At 37.4% G+C, this 20264-nt stretch overlaps 1 protein-coding gene across 1 annotated transcript in view; it reads left to right on the top strand.

The window, feature by feature from the left end:
- GTF2A1L (general transcription factor IIA subunit 1 like) overlaps positions 1-17328 on the top strand; it is a 52301-nt gene extending 34973 nt beyond the window's left edge. Inside the window, exon 10 of the mRNA XM_070511486.1 lies at positions 15177-17328. Within this exon, the coding sequence (XP_070367587.1) occupies positions 15177-15284 (108 nt within the window). The 3' untranslated portion in view covers positions 15285-17328. The remainder of the gene's footprint in view (positions 1-15176) is intronic.
- The last annotated feature ends 2936 nt before the right edge of the window (positions 17329-20264 follow it).

The raw sequence follows: 20264 nt of genomic DNA, 5'->3' as shown, positions 1-20264 counted from the left end.
TCATGATGGGCTTCTTCAGAGTTTTCCTCGATATTATTGTTTATTTCTCCATATTGACTTCAGAATCAGCTTGTCTGGTTCAAAAAAACCCTGGTGGTATTTTCATTGAGATCACATTAAAGTAATAGAATTTGGTATTTTAATGATGTTAAGGAGGAGTAGGTTACAATTTTAGATGGGATGTCCAGGGGAGGCCTTACTGAGAACATGATAGGGTAAAGACCAAAAGGAAGTAAGAGAATGAACCATGAGGATATTTGGATGGAACCATTTCAGACAAAGAGAAGAGCAAATATGTAAGTCCTGAGGTAGAAGAACACCTGTGTATTCAGGGAACAGTGAGGAGGCCAGAGTAGTAAATGAAGGGAGTAGCAGGATCTTATAGTCCATTCTAAGGACTTTAGTTTTTGGATGGGAAGTCAGTGGAGAGTTTTGAGCAGAGAAATTACATCTGGTTTATGTTTTTAACGGGACCACTCTAGCTACCATGTTTATGGTAGATTGAAGGGGGACAAGGGTGAGAACAGGGAAACTAATTATGGGCCATATTAATCCAGGCAAGAGAGGATGGTGGCTTAGACAATAGTAATAGTAGTGGAGGTGGTAGAAGTAGTTGGAATATGAACATGCTTTGTAGTAGGACTAACATTTACCGATACATCCAGGTATGGGGAGTGAGTAGGAGTTATAAAGAATGTCTCTAAGATTTTTGGCCTGAGCACTTAGAAGAATGAGTGGACATTCCTCACTGAGATGGAGAAGACTGTGAAGTTTGGGGGAGAGGACATCAGTGTCCTAGTTTTAAATTGCTTGAGATGTCTAATAGACATTCAAGAAGAGATGCTGAAGCAGTTGAATGAGAATCTGAAGTTCAAGGGAGAGGTGTGAGCTGGAGATACAAATTTTGGGAGTCATCAGCATATGGGTGGTGTTTAAAGTCATGAGATTAGATAAGATCACCAAGAGAGTGAATATAAACAGAAAGAAGAGTCCTGGTATACTCTAAAATTGAGAGGTAACAGAGATAAGGAGGAATCAGTAAAGAAAACTGAGTGGCCAGAAAGTTAGGTGGAAACCAGGAGTGTTCTAGAAGCCAGGTGACGAACATATTTCAAAGAGGAGAGTGTATTGAATGGTGCTTGTAGAACAAGTATTTTTAAAATTTATTCTTAGCTCTTTTATCTCTTTTGAGTAAATGGGCTCTTTTTCTGTATCTTCTAACTGTTGTTTGTATACAGTGAAGGCTATGAATTTATGTATATTAATTTTGTCTCAATTCTGAATTCTGATACAAATTCTGAATTCTTATCTAGTCATTTTTTTATTGATTATCTTAGGTTTTTCAGAGATGCAGTAATTGCATCTGCAAATTTATTTCACTCTTTCTAATTTTTACATCTCTACTTCTTTCTTCTTGTCTAATTGCACTGGCTAGTACCTCTGGAGTAAAAAGTTGGATAATAGTGGGTATCCTTGTCTATGTCCTGACTTTAGAATACTTTTAGGGTTTTCCTCACTAAGTACCCAGTCACAGCTTCTGGGCTAAGGTAGAGGAGTGTGTGTGTATGTATGTGTAGGACATAGTCTTTCTTATTTTGAGTTAAAAAAACTAAAATGCATGAGTTTTATCAAATACTTTTTCAACATAGAGATGATTATATGATTTGTTTCCTTAGGGCTAGTAATATAGTTTTTTTTTTTTTTTTACTACACAGATGTGTAGAAATGTAGCATTGTTTTCAATTTTTTAAAACTAAATTGAATCTGCTTTTTTTTATTGAGTTCATAATAGTTTACATCATTGTGAACTTTCAGTTGTAAGTTATTTATTGTCTGTCACCATATGCTTACTCCCCTTCACCCCCTGTGCCCACCCCCAACTCCCCCTTCCCCTGGTAACCACTGAACTATTTTCTTTGTCCATGTGTTTGTTCACATTCCACATATGAGTGAAGTCATCTGGTGTTTGCCTTTCTCAGTCTGGCTTATTTTGCTTAGCATAATACCATCCAAGTCCATCCCTGTTGTTGCAAATGGGATGATTTTGTCTTTTTTTTTTTATTTTTTAGGCTGAGTAGTATTCCATTGTGTGTATATAGCACATCTTCTTTATCCAATCATTGGTCAATGGGCATTTGGATTGCTTCCATGTCTTGGCTATTGTGAATAATGCTGCAATAAACATAGGGGTACCTATGTCACTTTGGATTGTTGATTTCAAATTGTTTGGGTAGATACCCAGTAGTGGGATAGTCGGGTCATATGGTAATTCTATTTTTAGTTTTTTGAGGAATCTCCATACTGTTTTCCATAGTGGCTGCACCAGCTTGCATTCCCACCAGCAGTGTATGAGGGTTCCCTTCTCTCCACACCCTCTCCAACGTTTGTTATTTTTAGTCTTAGTGATTATAGCCATTTTAACAGGCATAAGGTGGTATCTTAGTGTAGTTTTGATTTGCGTTTCCCTGATGATTAGTGATGTTGATCATCTTTTCATGTGCTTATTGGCCATTTGTATATCTTCTTTGGAAAAATGTCTTTTCATATTCTCTGCCCATTTTTTGTTTGGGTTGTTTGTCTTTTTGTTGTTCAGTTGTGTGAGTTCCTTATATATTATGGAGATTAACCCCTTCTCGGACATATGATTTGCAAATATTTTCTCCCAGTTGGTGGGTTTTCTCTTTGTTTTTTTTTTTTTATTGAGTTATTGATAGGTTACAATCTTGTGAAATTTCAATTGTACATTAATGTTTGTCAGTCATGTTGTAGGTGCACCACTTCACCCTTTGTGCCCACCCCCCACCCCACCTTTCCTCTGGTATCCACTAAACTGTTCTTGGTCCATAGTTTTAAATTCCTCATATGAGTGGAGTCATACAGATTATCTTTCTCTTGCTGGCTTATTTCACTTAACATAATTCTCTCAAGGTCCATCCATGTTATTGCAAATGGAATGATTTTGTTCTCTTTTGCAGCTGAGTAGTATTCCATTGTATATATGTACCACATCTTCTTTATCCATTCGTCTGTTGATGGGCACTTAGGTTGCTTCCCCGTCTTGGCTATTGTAAACAGTGCTGCAATAAACATTAGGGTGCACAGGACTTTTGGGATTGCTGACTTCAGGCTCTTTGGATAAATACCCAGTAGTGGGATGGCTGGATCGTATGGTAGTTCTATTTTTAGTTTTTTGAGGAACCTCCATACTGTTTTCCATAGTGGCTGCACCAGTTTGCATTCCCACCAGCAGTGTATGAGGGTTCCTTTTTCTCCGCAACCTCTCCAACATTTGTTGCTATTGGTTTTACATATTTTTGTCATTCTAACGGGTGTAAGGTGATATCTTAGTGTAGTTTTGATTTGCATTTCCCTGATGATCAGCGATGATGAGCATCTTTTCATGTGCCTATTGGCCATCAGTATATCTTCTTTGGAGAAATGTCTGTTCATGTCTCCAGCCCATTTTTTGATTGGGTTGTTTGATGTTTTGTGATTGAGTTGCGAGAGTTCTTTATATATTAAGGATATTAAGCCTTTGTCAGATATATGACTTGCAAATATTTTTTCCCAGTTAGTGGGTTGTTTTTTGTTTCAATCCTGTTTTCATTTGCCTTGAAGAAGCTCTTTAATCTGATGAAGTCCCATTTGTTTATTCTTTCTATTGTTTCCCTTCTCTGAGAAGGCATGGTGTCCGAAAAGATCCTTTTAATACTGATGTCAAAGAGTGTACTGCCTACGTTTTTTTCCAGAAGCCTTATGGTTTCAGGTCTCACCTTTAGGTCTTTAATCCATTTTGAGTTTATTTTGGTGAATGGTGAAAAAGAATGGTCAATTTTCATTCTTTTACATGTGGCTTTCCAGTTTTCCCAGCACCATTTGTTGAAAAGACTTTCTTTTCTCCATTGTATGCCCTCAGCTCCTTTGTCAAAGATAAGCTGTCCATAGATGTGTGGTTTTATTTCTGGGCTTTCAATTTTGTTCCATTGATCTGTGCACCTGTTTTTGTACCAGTACCATGCTGTTTTGATTACTGTAGCTTTGTAGTATGTTTTGAAGTCAGGGATTGTGATGCCTCCCGTTTTGTTCTTTTTTCTCAGGATTGCTTTAGCAATTCGGGGTCTTTTGTTGCCCCATACGAATTTTAGGATTCTTTGTTCTAATTCTGTAAAGAATGTCATTGGGATTCTGATTGGGATGGCGTTGAATCTGTAGATTGCTTTAGGTAGAATAGACATTTTAACTATGTTTATTCTTCCAATCCATGTACATGGGATGTCTTTCCATCTCCTTATGTCGTCATCCAATTCTCTCAGAAAGGCCTTGTAATTTTCATTATATAAGTCCTTCACTTCCTTAGTTAAATTTACCCCAAGGTATTTTATTCTTTTTGTTGCGATTGTGAATGGTATTGTATTCTTGAGTTCTTTTTCTGTTGGTTCATTACTGGAGTATAGAAATGCTGCTGATTTATGCAAATTGATTTTATACCCTGCAACTTTGCTGTAGTTGTTGATTACTTCTAAGAGTTTTCCAATGGATTCTTTGGGGTTTTCTATATATAAGATCATGTCGTCTGCAAACAGCGAGAGTTTCACTTCTTCCTTCCCTATTTGGATTCCTTTTATTCCTTTTTCTTGCCTGATTGCTCTGGCCAGGACCTCCAGTACTATGTTAAATAAGAGTGGTGATAGAGGGCATCCTTGTCTTGTTCCTGTTTTCAGGGGGATGGGGTTCAGTTTTTGCCCATTGAGTATGATGTTGGCTATGGGTTTGTCATATATGGCCTTTATTATGTTGAGGTAGTTTCCTTCTATGCCCATTTTGTTCAGAGTTTTTATCATAAATGGCTGTTGGATCTTGTCCAATGCCTTCTCTGCATCTATTGAGATGATCATGTGGTTTTTATTCCTCAGTTTGTTGATGTGGTGTATCATGTTGATTGATTTGCGGATGTTGAACCATCCCTGTGTCCCTGGTATGAATCCCACCTGATCCTGATGTATGATCCTTTTGATGAATGGCTGAATTCTGGTTGCCAAAATTTTGTTTAGAATTTTTGCATCTATGTTCATCAGTGATATTGGCCTGTAGTTCTCTTTTTTCATGGTGTCCTTGTCAGGTTTTGGTATCAGGGTGATGTTGGCCTCATAGAATGTGTTAGGAAGTGTTCCATCTTCCCTAATTTTTTGGAATAGCTTGAAAAGGATAGGTATTAAATCCTCTCTGAAAGTTTGGTAGAATTCCCCAGGAAAGCCATCTGGTCCTGGGGTTTTATTCTTTGGGATGTTTTTGATTGCTGTTTCAATCTCTTTCCTTGTGATTGGTCTGTTCAAATTGTCTGCCTCTTCTTGAGTGAGCTTTGGGAGATTGTAGGAGTCCAAGAATTTATCCATTTCCTCTAGGTTATCCATTCTGTTGGCATATAGTTTTTTGTAGTATTCTCTTATAATCTGTTGTATTTCTGCAGAGTCTGTTGTTATTTCTCCTTGCTCATTTCTGATTTTGTTTATTTGAGCTTTCTCCCTTTTTTTCTTTGTAAGTCTGGCTAGTGGTTTGTCAACTTTATTTATCTTCTCAAAAAACAAGCTCTTTGTTTCATTGATCCTTTCTACTGCCTTTTTTGTTTCAATAGTATTTATTTCTGCTCTGATATTTATTATTTCTCTTATTCTGCTGACTTTGGGCTTTATTTGTTCTTTTTTCTCTAGTTCAGTTAGGTGTGCTTTAAGGTTGCTTATTTGGGATTTTTCTTGTTTGTTAAGATGTGCCTGTATTGCAATGAATTTTCCTCTTAATACAGCTTTTGCTGTATCCCATATGAGTTGGTATGGCATGCTATCATTTTCATTTGTTTCCAGGTATTTTTTGATTTCTTCTTTAATTTTTTCAGTGATCCATTGCTTGTTCAGTAGTGTGTTGTTTAGTCTCTACATCTTTGTGCCTTTCTCAGCTTTTTTCTTGTAATTAATTTCTAGCCTTATAGCACTATGATGTGAGAAGATGCTTGTTATTATTTCAATTTTTTTAAATTTGTAGAGGCTTGCCTTGTTTCCCAACATATGGTCTATCCTAGAGAATGTTCCATGTGCACTTGAGAAGAATGTGTATTCAGCTCCTTCAGGGTGGAGTGATCTATATATGTCTATTAAGTCCAATTGTTTTAGTTTTTCATTCAGCTCCACTATTTCCTTGTTGATTTTCTGTCTGGATGATCTGTCAATTGATGTGAGTGGGGTGTTGAGGTCCCCTACTATTATTGTGTTGTTATTAACATCTTCCTTCAGGTCTGTTAATAGTTGCTTTATGAATCTTGGTGCTCCTGTGTTGGGTGCATAGATATTTATAAGCGTTATTTCTTCTTGATGAAGTGTCCCTTTGATCATTATATATTGTCCCTCTGTGTCTCTCTTTACCTGTCTTATTTTGAAATCCACTTGGTCTGATATGAGAATTGCAACACCTGCCTTTTTTTCCTTGCTATTTGCTTGAAGTATTGTCCTCCACCCCTTCACCCTGAGTCTGTGTTTGTCCTTGGGGCTGAGGCGTGTTTTCTGGAGGCAACAAATTGTTGGATCTTGTTCTTTAATCCATTTTGCCACTCTGTGTCTTTTTATTGGAGAGTTCAATCCGTTCACATTGAGAGTGATTATTGATGCATGTGGACTTAATGCTGTCAATCTGTCGCTCATTATCTTGTTTTCCTGTGTTTCTTTTCCTGTGTGGTTTAGACTACCCATTTAATACTGCAATTTCTTATGCTGGGTTTCTTAGATTTTTCCTTATCTATGATTTGTGACTCTGTTCTGTACTTTATTTTAGTGTCTACCTTGAAGTTTGTATTTAGAATGTCGTGTATAATATAGTCTATTCTCTGGTGGTCTATTACTTACTCGACCAATACTGATTTAGACCCTTTGCTCTTCCCCTCCTAAATAATTATTTTCATTTTTTATTCCAACTCGTCTTATTAATTTGTAGTTAGAGTGCTATGATCGTCCTTGTTTTGGTAGTTTCCTTATTTTTACCCTAATGCTATAGTTGAATATTTGCTATCCTGTTCTGGTTCTATCCATCGGTCTCCCTAGTCTGTGGCTTGTGTCCCCTTTCTCCCTTTCTTCTTTTTTCAAGTGTGAGAGCCTTCTTGAGGATTTCTTGTAATGGAGGGCTTTTAGTTACAAATTCCCTTAACTTTTGTTTGTCTGGAAAAGATTTAATTTCTCCCTCATATCTGAAGGAAATTCTTGCTGGATAGAGTATTCTTGGCTGAAGGTTTTTATCCTTAAAGCTTTGAATATATCACTCCATTCTCTCCTAGCTTGTAGGGTTTCTGTAGAGAAATCCGCTGACAGTCTGATAGGGGCTCCTTTATAGGTTATTCTCTTTTTTTTTCTTACTTCCCTGAGTATTCTTTCCTTATCATTCCTATTTGCCAGCTTTACTATTATGTGCCGTGTGGTGGGTCTTTTTACATTGACAAATCTAGGAGATCTAAAACCCTCCTCTACACACATTTCTCCGTTGATCCCTAGATTTGGGAAATTCTCTTCAATAATTTCATTAAGCACACTTTCTGCTCCATTTTCCTTTTCCATATTCTCAGGAATTCCTATGATCCTTATGTTCTTACTCCTCATTGAATCCATTATCTCTCGGAGATTTTCCTCATTTTTTTTAATTCTTAGTTCTCTTTCTTCCTCTGTGGCGCCATTCAGCCGTCTGTCCTCAATTATGCTGATTTGCTCCTCTAGATTGTCTACACGGGCATTCAGGGAATCCGTATTCTGTTTTATCTGGTCCATTGTGTTTTTCATCTCAAGTAATTCTGTTTGATTCTTCTTTATGATTTCAATCTCTTTTGTGAAGTAACTCCAGAACTCGGCTTGTTTCTCTATCTTTCTCTCTACCTCATTGAGTTTTTTGATTATAGCTGCTCTGAATTCATTATCACTTAGTTTACCTAATTCCAAGTCCTCAGGACTTAATTCTGTGTTTTTATTGTTTTCCTTCTGGTCTGGGGCTTTTATAAATTGCTGGATGGTAGAGGAGCGGTTTTTTCCCATGGTGGTAGAATTCAGTTGCAGTTACAGCCTGTCGCCACTAGATGGGGGTCGAGAGCGGCGTGTTAGCTCTCCGCCTTCAGGGCAAGATGGCTGCGCCCACTGGCTTTGTTAGGGGGGTGGGGCTGTTACTCACACGCGCCGGCCTGGGTTCAGATCAGTTCTGTTCTCTGGTCTCCCAAGGCCCTTGATTTATAGGGTCCCCGCGGACGGAAGCTTCCCCCCCCCCCCCCCCCCCCCCCCCCCCGTCAGCGGGTGTCCACTGAATCAGCGGCAGGAGTCCTGGATGATCCCCCGGTCGCGCAGCCCCTCCCCCGCTCCTTCCCGACCCGCGCCGCAGCCATCGCAGACTCTAGGGGAGGGAGCGATGTTCTCTCCTACCGTTCCAGCGCCTCCGAAGGGGTAAAGCAAGGTTATGATCTCAGCCTTCTTGGTACTGTAGGTCTCTAACGAGCTGGCATTATGTTTATTCTCTGAAATTCAGTTCTTCCAATCTTTTGTTGTATTTTGGAGGGGAGAGAATCCCGGGTCAGCTCACCCCGCCATTTTGCTCCGCCCCTTGTCCAGTTTTCTCTTTGTTTTGATCCTAGTTTCTTTTGCCTTTCAGAAGCTTTAGTCTGATGAAGTCCCACTTGTTTATTTTTTCTTTTGTTTCCCTTGTCTGAGAAGACATGGTATTTGAAAATATCCTCTTAAGCTTTATGTCAGAGTGTACTACCTATATTATCTTCCAGGAGTTTTATGGTTTCAGGACTTATCTTCAAGTCTTTGATCCATTTTGAGTTTATTTTTGTGTATGGTGTGAGATAATGGTCGCTGTCTATAGATGTGCAGTTTTATTTCTGGGCTTTCAGTTCTGTTCCATTGATCTGTGTGCCTGTTTTTGTACCAGTACCATGCTGTTTTTATTACTACGGCTTTGTAGTACATTTCAAAGTCAGGGATTGTGATGCCTCCAGCTTTGTTCTTTTTTCTCAAGATTGCTTTAGGAATTCAGGGTCTTTGGTTGCCCCATACGAATCTTAGGATTCTTTTGTACTATTTCCGTGAAGAATGTCATTGGGATTCTGATTGGGATTGCACTGAATCTGTAGATTGCTTTGGGTAGTATGGACATTTTGACTATGTTTATTCTTCCAGTCCATGTGCATGGAATCTCTTTATGTCATCATCTATTTCTTTCAAGAACGTCTTATAGTTTTCATTGTATAAGTCCTTCACCTCCTTGGTTAAATTTATTCCTAGATATTTTATTCTTTTTGTTGTGATTGTAAATGGAATTGTATTCTTGATTTCTCTTTCTGTAAGTTCATTATTACAGTATAGAAATGCAACTGATTTTTGTAAGTTGATTTTGTACCCTGAAATTTTACTGTAGTTGTTAATTACTTCTAATAGTTTTACGATGGATTCTTTAGGGTTTTCTATATATAAGATCATGTTGTCTGCAAACAGTGAGAGTTTCACTTCTTCACTCCCTATCTGGATTCCTTTTCTTTCTTTCTCTTGCCTAATTGCTTTGTCCAAAACCTCCAGTACTATGTTGAATAAGAGTGGTGGTAGTGGGCATCCTTGTGTTGTTACTGTTCTCAGAGGGATAGCGTTTAGTTTTTCCCCATTGAGTATGACGTTGGCTGTGGGTCTGTCATATATGGCCTTTATTATGTTGAGATAATTTCCTTCTATCCCCATTTTGTTAAGAGTTTTAATCATAAATCGCTGTTGGATCTTGTCAAATGCTTTCTCTCCATCTATTGAGATGATCATGTGGTTTTTATTCTTCATTTTTTTAATGTGGTGTATCACATTGATTGATATGCACATGTTGAACCATTCCTGTGTCCCTGGTATAAATCCAACTTGATCATGATATATGATCTTTTGATGTATTGCTGTATTTGGGTTGCCAGTATTTTGTTGAGGATTTTTGCATCTATGTTCATCAGCAATATTGGCCTGTAGTTTTCCTTTTATGTGTTGTCCTTGTCAGGCTTTGGTATCAGACTGATGTTGGCCTCGTAGAATGCGTTAGAAAGTGTTCCATCTTCCATAATTTTTTGGAATAGCTTGAGAAAGATAGGTATTAAATCCTCTCTGAAAATTTGGTAGAATTCTCCAGGGAAGCCCTCTGGTCCTGGGCTTTTATTTTTTGGGATGCTTTTGATTACTGTTTCAATCTCTTTACTTGTGATTGGTCTATTCAGAGTGTCTATTTCTTCTTGATTCAGCTTTGGGAGGTTGTAAGAGTCTAAGAATTTATCCATTTCCTCTAGATTGTCCATTTTTTTTGGCATATAGCTTTTTGTAGTATTCTCTTATAATCTGTTGTATTTCTGTGGTATCTGTTGTTATTTCTCCTCTCTCATTTCTAATTTTATTTATCTGAACTTTCTCTCTTTTTTTCTTTGTAAGTCTAGCTAGGGGTTTGTCAATTTTATTTATCTTCTCAAAGAACCAGCTCTTTGTTTCATTGATCCTTTCTACTGCCTTTTTTTGTTTCAATAGCATTTATTTCTGCCATGATTTTTATTATTTCTCTTATTTCTCTCCTTCTGCTGACTTTGGGCTTTGTTTGTTCTTTTTCTAATTCAGTTAGGTGTAGTTTCAGATTGCTTATTTGGGGTTTTTCTTGTTTGTTAAGGTATGCCTGTATTATGATGAATTTCCCTCTTAATACAGCTTTTGTTGCATCCCATATGAGTTGATATGGTGTGTTTTCATTTTCGTTTGTCTCTGGATGTTTATGATTTCTCCTTTAATTTCTCCAGTGATCCATTGGTTGTTCAATAGCATGTTGTTTAGTCTCTACATCTTTGTCCCTTTCTCAGCTTTTTTCTTGTAATTAATTTCTAGTTCATAGCATTGTGATCAGAAAAGATGCTTGTTATTATTTTAACCTTCTTAAATGTATTAAGGCTTGCCTTGTTTCCCAACATATGGTCTATCCTTGAGAATGTGCTGTGTGCACTTGAGAAGAATGTGTATTCTACTGTTTTTAGATGGACTGTTCTATATATGTCTATTAGGTCCAAGTGTCTAGCTTTTCATTTAATTCCATTGTTTCCTTGTGGATTTTCTGTCTGGATGATCTATCCATTGATGTAAGTGGAGTGTTGAGGTCCCCTGCTATTATTGTGTTACTATGACTGTCTGTTTTAGGTTTCTTAATAGCTGCTTTATGTACTTTGGTGCTCCTGTTTTGGGTGCATAGATATTTATAAATGTTATGTCTTCTTGGTGGAGTGTCCCTTTGATCATTAAATACTGCCCCTCTTTGTCTCTCTTTACCTGCCTTATCTTGAAGTCTACTTTGTATGATATAAGTCTTATGTCACCTGCTTTCTTTTGTTTGCCATTAGCTTGGAGTATTGTCTTCCATCCCTTCACTCTGAGCCTATGTTTGTCATTGGAGCCGAGATGTGTTTCCTGGAGGCAGCATATTGTTGGGTCTTGTTCTTTAATCCATCTCGCCACTCTGTGTCTTTTTATTGGCGAATTCAGTCCATTTACATTTATGGTCATTATCAGTATATGAGGGCTCAATGCTGCCACTTTATCACTCATTTTATGGTCCTCCTGCATTTCCTTTGTTTCTCATCCCGCGTGTTTCAGTCTACCAATTGAGTTATGTAGTTTTTTATGTTGTGTTTCTTTGTTTTCTCCTTATTTATTATTTGTGTCTCTGTTCTGCTTTTTTTTGGTCTAGTGGTTACCATGAGGTTTGTATTCAAAATCTCATGGATAAGATAGTCCATTTTATGATGGCCTCTTATTTCCTTAGACTGAACTGATTCAGTCCCTTTCCTCTTCCCCTTTTAAGTTGTTTTTCTCACATCTTATTTCATCTCGTGTTGTGAGTTTGTGGTTTAAATGACAAGATTATCTTTGTTTTTGGTATTTTTCTTCCCTTTATCTTTAGCATTATACTTGAGTATTTGCTAACCTGTTCTCATGGATAGCTACAATTTTCTGATTTGTCTACCTATTTATCTCCTTACTCCATGCTATTTAACTGCTATCTCCCCCCTACGTTTTTTGTTTTTCAGGTGTGAGGGCCTTCTTGAGGATTTCTTGTAGGGGGGTCTTGTAGCTATGAACTCCCTTAGCTTTTGTTTATCTGGGAAAGTTTTTATTTCTCCATCATATCTGAAGGATATTTTTGCTAGCTAGAGTATTCTTGGCTGAAAGTTTTTGTCCTTCAAAGATTTGAATATGCCATTCCCGTCTCTCCTAGCCTGTAAGGTTTCTGCAGAGAAATCTGCTGAAAGCCAGATAGGGGTTCCTTTCTAGGTTATTTCCTTCTGCCTTGCTGCCCTTAGTACTTTTTCTTTGTCATTTACTTTTGCCAGTTTCACTACTATATGCCTTGCTGTAGGCCTTTTTACATTGACATATTTAGGAGATCTGATAGTCCCTTTCACATGGATTTCCATCTCCTTCCTCAGATTTGGGAAGTTCTCTGCTATTATTTCTTTGAACAAGCTTTCTGCTCTATTCTCCTTCTCTTCTCTCTCTGGAATACCTGTAATTCTTATGTTGCATTTCCTAATTGAGTCGGATAGTTCTCAGAGACTTTCTTCATTTCTTTTTAGTCTTAGTTCTCTCTCCTCCTCTATCTGGGACATTTCATTATGTCTATCCTCGATTATGCTGATTCATTCCTCTATGATGTCTGCTCGAGTATTCAGGGAATCCATATTTTGTTTTATCTCATCGATTGTGTCTTTCATCTCTAATATTTCTGATTGATTCTTTTTTAAAGTTTCAATCTCTTTGTGAAGTAGCTCCTGAACTCATTGAATTGTTTCTCTACATTCTCTTTTACCTCATTGAGTTTTCTGATGATAGCTATTTTGAATTCTCTGTCATTTAGATTACATATTTCTGTCTCTTCAGGACTGATTTCTGGTTACTTGTCATTTTCTCTCTGGTCTGGATATTTAATAATTTTTGATACTGCTAAAGGGCGTGGCTTTGTTCTTTCACATCCTGGTATTATTTGGTAGCAGTTAGCACCTGTTGCCACTGGGTGGGGGTCAAGATCTGCATATTCTGAGCCCTTTGCATTCCACCCAGATCCCAGGTGCTGGGTCAGCGCTGGGCGGTGTGGGGGATGGCTGCTTTCTTCTGCATGCTCTCATGGGCTTACTCACTCTGCTCTCACTATCTGCTCTCTTGGAGTGTTGGCTTGATGAGGTCATCCCCCATGATAGCTTTGGCCCTGTTAGGGGACTTCCCCCTAGGCTTCCAGGGACCTCGGGGATCTTTGATGTTCCCATGAACAGGTGTCCCCTTCCCCCTTCCTTCCCTCTCGGAGGCTGAGCGCAGTCCCAGATCACAGTCTTTTGGGAAAGGAGTGAAGTTTTCTCTTACCCTATTCCACCTCCTCTGAGGGGTGCTCCAGCCGCTCCACCCTCCTGTGTATGGCTGTGTGGGTCTCTCAGATGTCTTTTGTGTTGTATGGATGTCCTCTGTTGGAGTATGAACGTCTTTTTTGTTGTATCATGGAGGGGAGAGATTGCCTGGAGAACTCACTCCACCATGATGCTGATGTCACTTCTGTAATATAGTTTTTATATTAATAAGTTCCTAATATTGAACCAATGTTGCATTTCTAGAATAAATGTAGTCATACATTTAAAAAATGTATGATATAGCTTGAGAAGGCTACTAGGATGAGTTGTTGCTACTGCTGTTGTTCTCCTAATTCTGGTCAGATTTTATCACCTATGCTGCATTCAGGATTCTGTTGTCACTGTTGTGTTCCCAGAGTCTTTAGGATACATGTAAATGAAAATTTGGGAGTTAAACTCAGAAAAGAAATTTTCCATTATTAGGACTTTTTTTTCCACACAAATAGAGGGTTTATCCTTTGTATTTTCTTATGCTTCACAAAATGCACCTGAATACTAGTCACAGGCTTCTCTTCCTTGTTTTGACCATTTGCAGCCAACAGCTAGGTTTAGTTGTTACCCTTGATTTCAGATCATACATTTCTAAGGTTTTTAAATAGACACTTGTGGTTTACCGAGAGAGGTAACAATGATTTTATGATTTCTTACCTCTTGAGGTAGTAGCATTTCCTAGTTTTTATTTTGCCTGTATCTAGGCTGACTTATTGAATCCAAAGCACAGCCAATAGAATCTAATAGATTATAAGCTGTATCTTCTGACCTTGCTCAGTGCTTTATTGTGATTTTCTTCTTCAAAATGAAACATTGCTTTTTTCATTGCTGATCATATTAACTACATCCTCTCTGTTTCTTCCTTTGCAGACATACTGAACTCTTTGGTGTTCTTGAACAATCCAGGCATGCTGCTCCTCAGGACTTTTGCACTTCTGTTCCCTTTGCCTGGAATGCTCTCTAGTCAATATCTGCCTGGTTTTATCTCTAAACCTTTTTCAAGTCTTTGCTCAAATGTTACCTAAGTCAGGCCTATTCTGACTCTTCTATTTAAAATTACAACCCTACCACTGTATTTGTGATTGTTCTTTTCCTACTCTATTTTTCATAGCATTTATCACCTTTTAAAATTCTATATACTTACATATTTATTATGTTTCTGTTTCCCTCATCCTTACTAAAATGTAAACTCTTCAAAGACAGGAATTTTTTCCTGTTTTTTGCAAAAATTATATAATACTTTTTCTTTTTTTAAACTGATATATCTCCAGTGTCTAAAACAATAGCTTACACTTAGGAACTCAAATATTTGCTGAATGAATGAATCAACTATCTTGAGGAAGTCTTATTTTTTTCCCTGAGGAAGATTAGCCATGAGCTAACATCACCACCAAACCTCCTCTTTTTGCTGAGGAAGATTGGCCCTGATCTAACATCTGTGCCCATCTTCCTCTACTTTATATGTGGGACACCTGCCACAGCATAGCTTGATAAGTGGTGTGTAGGTTCACGCCTGGGATCCGAACTGGTGAACCCCATGCCACTGAAGTGGAGTGCATGAACTTAACCACTGTACCACCAGGCCAACCCCAGGAAGTCTTATTTTTAAAGAACTCCATTTAGGGTCAGAATAATCCCATGTGATATGCAAAGAAATGTAAATGATCTTTTAGCTTATAAAATTAATTAATTTAGACTATTTCTCTTTCTCTAGATTCATCGAAGCAAGAACAAATGGAAATTCTATTTGAAAGATGGTATTATGTGTTTTGGAGGGAGAGACTATGTATTTGCAAAAGCCATTGGTGATGCAGAGTGGTAAAACTTATGAGCTCAATACATCATAAACAACAGTTGGACTATATTACATATTGTGAAACATTTTTATTTGAAATATAGTCCAGCATAGAGCTGCTCAAATTTTTAGTTCACTGTATGGCACTTAATAAAATTATAAGTCAGATTCAGATACAAATACACAATTTTATATTTCTTTCATTTACTGTTTTAACAGGGTTTCTTTTTTTTTTTTGTAACCCTCATTATCTATACCCTTACAAAGCATAGATACATCAGTTGTGATGGAGCATGAAGAAATGTCACATTTCTTTAATCCTGAAGTAAAATTTACATCAAGCTCTAATTCCCCTTCATGATAAAGTCACTATCGGTTATTAGATTGGGGCCGGTGTTCCTACCACCTCTCACCAAAACATGTTACAGAAGATCGTGGAGAGTCTTTTAAGTAGTGGGATGTTCAAGGTTTCTCTGGGTCTTCAGTCTACACTTGTCATTAGCAATATGCTGATTATACGAGCCCAGATGGGAGGCAGAGGCATCTGCTGAGCCTGTACCACACATGAACATGGAAATCTTTGACGAGATCAGGATCCCTGGAGCTAAGGATCAGCCTCTCTTGGCTTATCATGTGACCAGGCCATTCATCTGGTATCTTGCTGTCTCCCTGGGGAATTGTAAGGGAGTTGGGTTAGGTTCTTATTCTACTTCTTGAAACTTCAGACTTCTGTCTTCTTCCTAGTCACGGTGGATTTTTCCTCTCTCCCTAAGTTTTTCTATTTTTCTTACATGGAAGACCCCATTGCATACTCTTTCCCTTTCAAAGACACTATCTCTCTTTCTTTTCTGTAAAAGGGAATTCCCTCATTTGAGTTTAGGCTTTCTAAAACAAAAGTCAAAAAGAGATGTACTCTTCAGAAACCTTTTGCTTTGGCCAAGTAATCTCATTTGAGACAAGAAGACCTGGATAACTGTCTTAAAGTCAGGGAGAGAAAACAACATGTAAAACACAAATACCTTTCGTTTTCCTGCATCAATAAAAACAAAGCAAATTAATGTCCCAATAAACTATTTCATAATTCTCTCTTCCTTAGTAGATCAAATCCTTCAAAGGAACATTTTTCCCCATCTTTCTGCTTCTCTTAATGGGTGGTGTATACCTGGTCTCTAAGTCTAGGATCTCTGTTTTTGGCCTGAATGGTGTTCTCCAGGACAGTGACTCTTACACAGAAAGGAGTGCTCGGATAAGTGGGTGATGGTCTTTGAAATCTCCCTAAGAATTAGATGCCTGGATCTGGCTGGTCACTGGGTGAATTCCTCATTCCTTTTTTGGAGGCAACCCCACTTGAAAAGTTTAATTTGTTCTAACACTTGTCCTGTCCTACCCAAGAGACCCAGCTACTTATAGATCTTTTCAAAATTTGGGTAAATCTCTTCTGGGCCTTGGACAACATGTATGGGGTACTGTCTTTGGCCTAAAGTTGGCAGCTGCGTGAGGATTTGGTTCCTCAGAGTGATTATCCTTTTCTCTACCACCTCTGCTATGCTAGAGCCTTTTGTGGCTCTTGAGAACTTTCAGGAACTATGAGTTCTCTTCATGGATGTTGCCTACCATGAAATGTCCATCTTTTCTACAAGGAAGGCAAAAAGAGGGCAATTATTTTTGATATCTATCCCTGAAATGTGCCCCCTCAAGGGCTGAGGAGTACACTGTCTAGTCTTCTTCCTGCTTTCTTCCTCCCAGGCTCACCTAGTCACTCTATATTTGCCTTAGGCAAGCCTTATTGCAAATTAAGGGCTGAATTTATTGACAAAGTGCATTCACTTGGAAATTAGAGTTTAATGTGTTGATTTAAGTGTTTAGGAGAGGCCATAATAGATGTTTCTAAAATTCCTTTCCACTGTGAATTTTAAAATATCACTTTGCTTCAGTGATTTTTTTAATGGCACATTACAAACATTATTATAATCTTGATCCTCTTTATTTATGTGTTACATTTTATCATTAGAGATAAAAGTCACGGTTGTCCCATTTGTGTCTCTGCATGCCCTCATGCCCCTGATCTTTTAAAAATCCAAAAAAAAAAAATCAGTTTAAAAGTAGGCTTACCACAAAATAAAACAAAGCCCAAATAATTATCCTTGCATGCTAATATAAATAATGATAGTTTTGGTGGTGACTGAAGACAGAATTGAGATTCCCTAAATTATTTTGGACCTGGTGCCCTTTTATTAGTCTCAAATAATACTAGAAAAAAATCCTAGTCTTGGAAAGTAGTCTAAACCAGTGGTTTTCAAAATTTTGGGGGCAGTATCCACACTAAGAAATATACTTTAGCAACCAGTATATGTTTGCATGTATGTACATACATAACACAAATGAAACAAAAGTTTCAGAAAGTCATGCTTGCCTTTAGCACATGATGGCCTCCTATGTTTTCTATTTAATTCTGTTCTGTTGCATTAAAATTTTTTTTTTGATTTCACTACTCATTGATGGTCATGACTCATAGTTAAAAAAATATTTTTAACCCATGAGCTAAAGATAGACTGAGACAAATCTTAATCAGTTTTAAAAAAGAAGATTATTCTTTAAGCCCTATAAGTAGGTGGAGTTTATCCAAGACTTGGCTCTGATACGATATTACTTTTACCTTCAGGAACCTCTTCCTCATGTCCAAACTAAACATTTCTTGTCACATATTATAACAAAATATCATAAGGTAGGTTCTCAGTTCTTATAAATACAATCCCTGTCAGTGTCATCCCATACCCTTTTATAGGTGGAGAAAGTGTCTCTATTATAGAGGTTACAGTTTGCTTAGTTAAACAAAATTTGTGGGGCCAGCCCCAGTGGCCTAGTGGTTAAGTTTGGTGTGCGCCGCTTCGGTGGCCTGGGTTCAGTTCCTGGGCACAGACCTACACCACTTGTTTGTCAGTGGCCATGCTGTCTTGATGGTTTACATACAAAAAGGGAAAGATTGGCAGTGATGTTAGCTCAGGATGAATCTTCCTTAGCAAAAATGAAAACAAAAACAAAATTTGTGAAAGTATCATGTATTACAATTCCTAATTCAAACTTTTTGTCATGTTCACATCCTACATCCTTACATACTTTCCACCTCTCCCTGTTGGCTAAGAAGATCTTGCTGAGTTTGCACAGTTAGTCTCTTAGGGACTGATCAACTGACCTTGCCTGGAATACCTTCTTTACCTATTTTAGTCAATGTGCTATAATATGTGTAAATAATTATCTGTACAGCTCAGACTCGACAGGGCAATGAGACTCCAATTCTGGCCGAGGCATTCAGTTTCAGTTATTTAAGTTGTGTAGGAAAACTAATAACCTTAGAATGAATAGCAACAGTTAATTGGGGTGGTGCGGAGGGGAATTTAGTGGGGGATTTTCTTTTCACTCATGTTAGTAGATTAATGTTATACTGTTTTCCATGTAAATAAACTCTAGGCCAAGTGGGAACTTTGTGATTTATAACTAGAAAGCTAAATTATAAATAGGAAGCCCATGGTAATAACTCTTAGGAAGAAACTCGATATTAATAAAAATATTGCACATTTCGAAGAAAAGATTATTTCCAATTATGAACACATTTATTGAAATCTTTGTGACATAAAGATTCTTAATTTACACCTGGACTTAATACATTTTTGAGGAAACTAAAACCAGGCCCTTTATAGTAAATATTATGCATGGAGGACAAAATGTCTTTTAAAAATATTTTGTAAGTTTAGATGAATTACTCCAGATTGATTAACCCTTTTTAGTCATTTTGCAACCTACCAGTGATAATTTCAAACATGGCTAAAAAATGCAAGATAGAAACATAAATTTCTTGAGCATTTGATGTTTTTATGAATATGTATGAGAGATTATACAGATTAAGAATACATATGCTTTCTATGAGACCATCTCATAAAGGAAGTGTTCCTTAACAAAGATTGTTTTGTATTTCAGTTGTAAAAGTGAATCAGCTAAAAAAATTATTAATCACCTACTATGTGCAAAACTCTGTGACAGATATAGAAGTTTATAACATAGGTGAAATAAGAGAGATGCATGTAAAGATAATAGTAATATCCAGCAGTGTTAGAATAAAAGACAAATGAGTGACACAGATGACAAGTGATGAAGAAGTCCAACGAGAGAAACCATTATGGGTTACATATTTATTATTTATGCCCTACTTTATTTCAGGTAAAGGAGCTGTCTTGACTATTGTGGATTAGGGAGGGGGTGGATTAAGGAGAGCTTGATAAAAAGATAAATTTATAGCTGGGGTCTTAAAGGATGCAGAAGGAGGACAGGTCAGGAAGAAGGTATTCCAGGTGGTAAGAGTGACTTGGGTGCCAGAATGGAGGTGGATAGGGCATGGCTAGGGAAAAGTAAGTGGAACAATATGTTTCATGTAGAAATACAGGAGATGAAGTGAGCATATTTGAGGATGGATTCTGGATCTCTTTGAATGTTAGGCTAGGAGCTAAAACTTAAATTCCTTCATACTGATGAACTCTTCAGGATTTTGGTGGGTATGTAGTAATATGAAATAGGAGTTTAAGAAGATTAATTAGTGGTGATGGGTATGAGAGTGTAGACATGGAAAATATTGGACATGAATTAAAATGAGGGAGATATAGCAGGACTCCAGAGGTGAGGGGAAATGGCCCGTGACAGTAGAAATACAAAATAAAGGACTAATGTGGAAGACAGTTCAAAGGAATATCTGGCAGGTCTTAGTGGATGAAAGGATATGAGAGTGAGGGAGATAGTAAACTATGACTCTATATATTAAAACTTAAATTGTAATTTGGAAAATAAAGATCAATATTTGTGGAAAAGGCCATAAAAGTTATTTTGAGAATATAAGTACCTTGAGCTCAAACAATATTTAAGAGTATGTAATTTAAGTAAAGTTTCTTCACAAGGATATATTTTATTTTTCTTTTGTTTTACTTTCTGCTTTTTTGCTTACTTAGTTGATTTGGTTCT

The sequence above is a fragment of the Equus asinus genome, chromosome 6, assembly GCF_041296235.1.
Source record: "Equus asinus isolate D_3611 breed Donkey chromosome 6, EquAss-T2T_v2, whole genome shotgun sequence".
In the NCBI taxonomy this organism is placed as follows: domain Eukaryota; kingdom Metazoa; phylum Chordata; class Mammalia; order Perissodactyla; family Equidae; genus Equus; species Equus asinus.
Note: the sequence above shows the minus strand (reverse complement) of the source record. Positions and strands in the feature narration are given on the sequence as shown.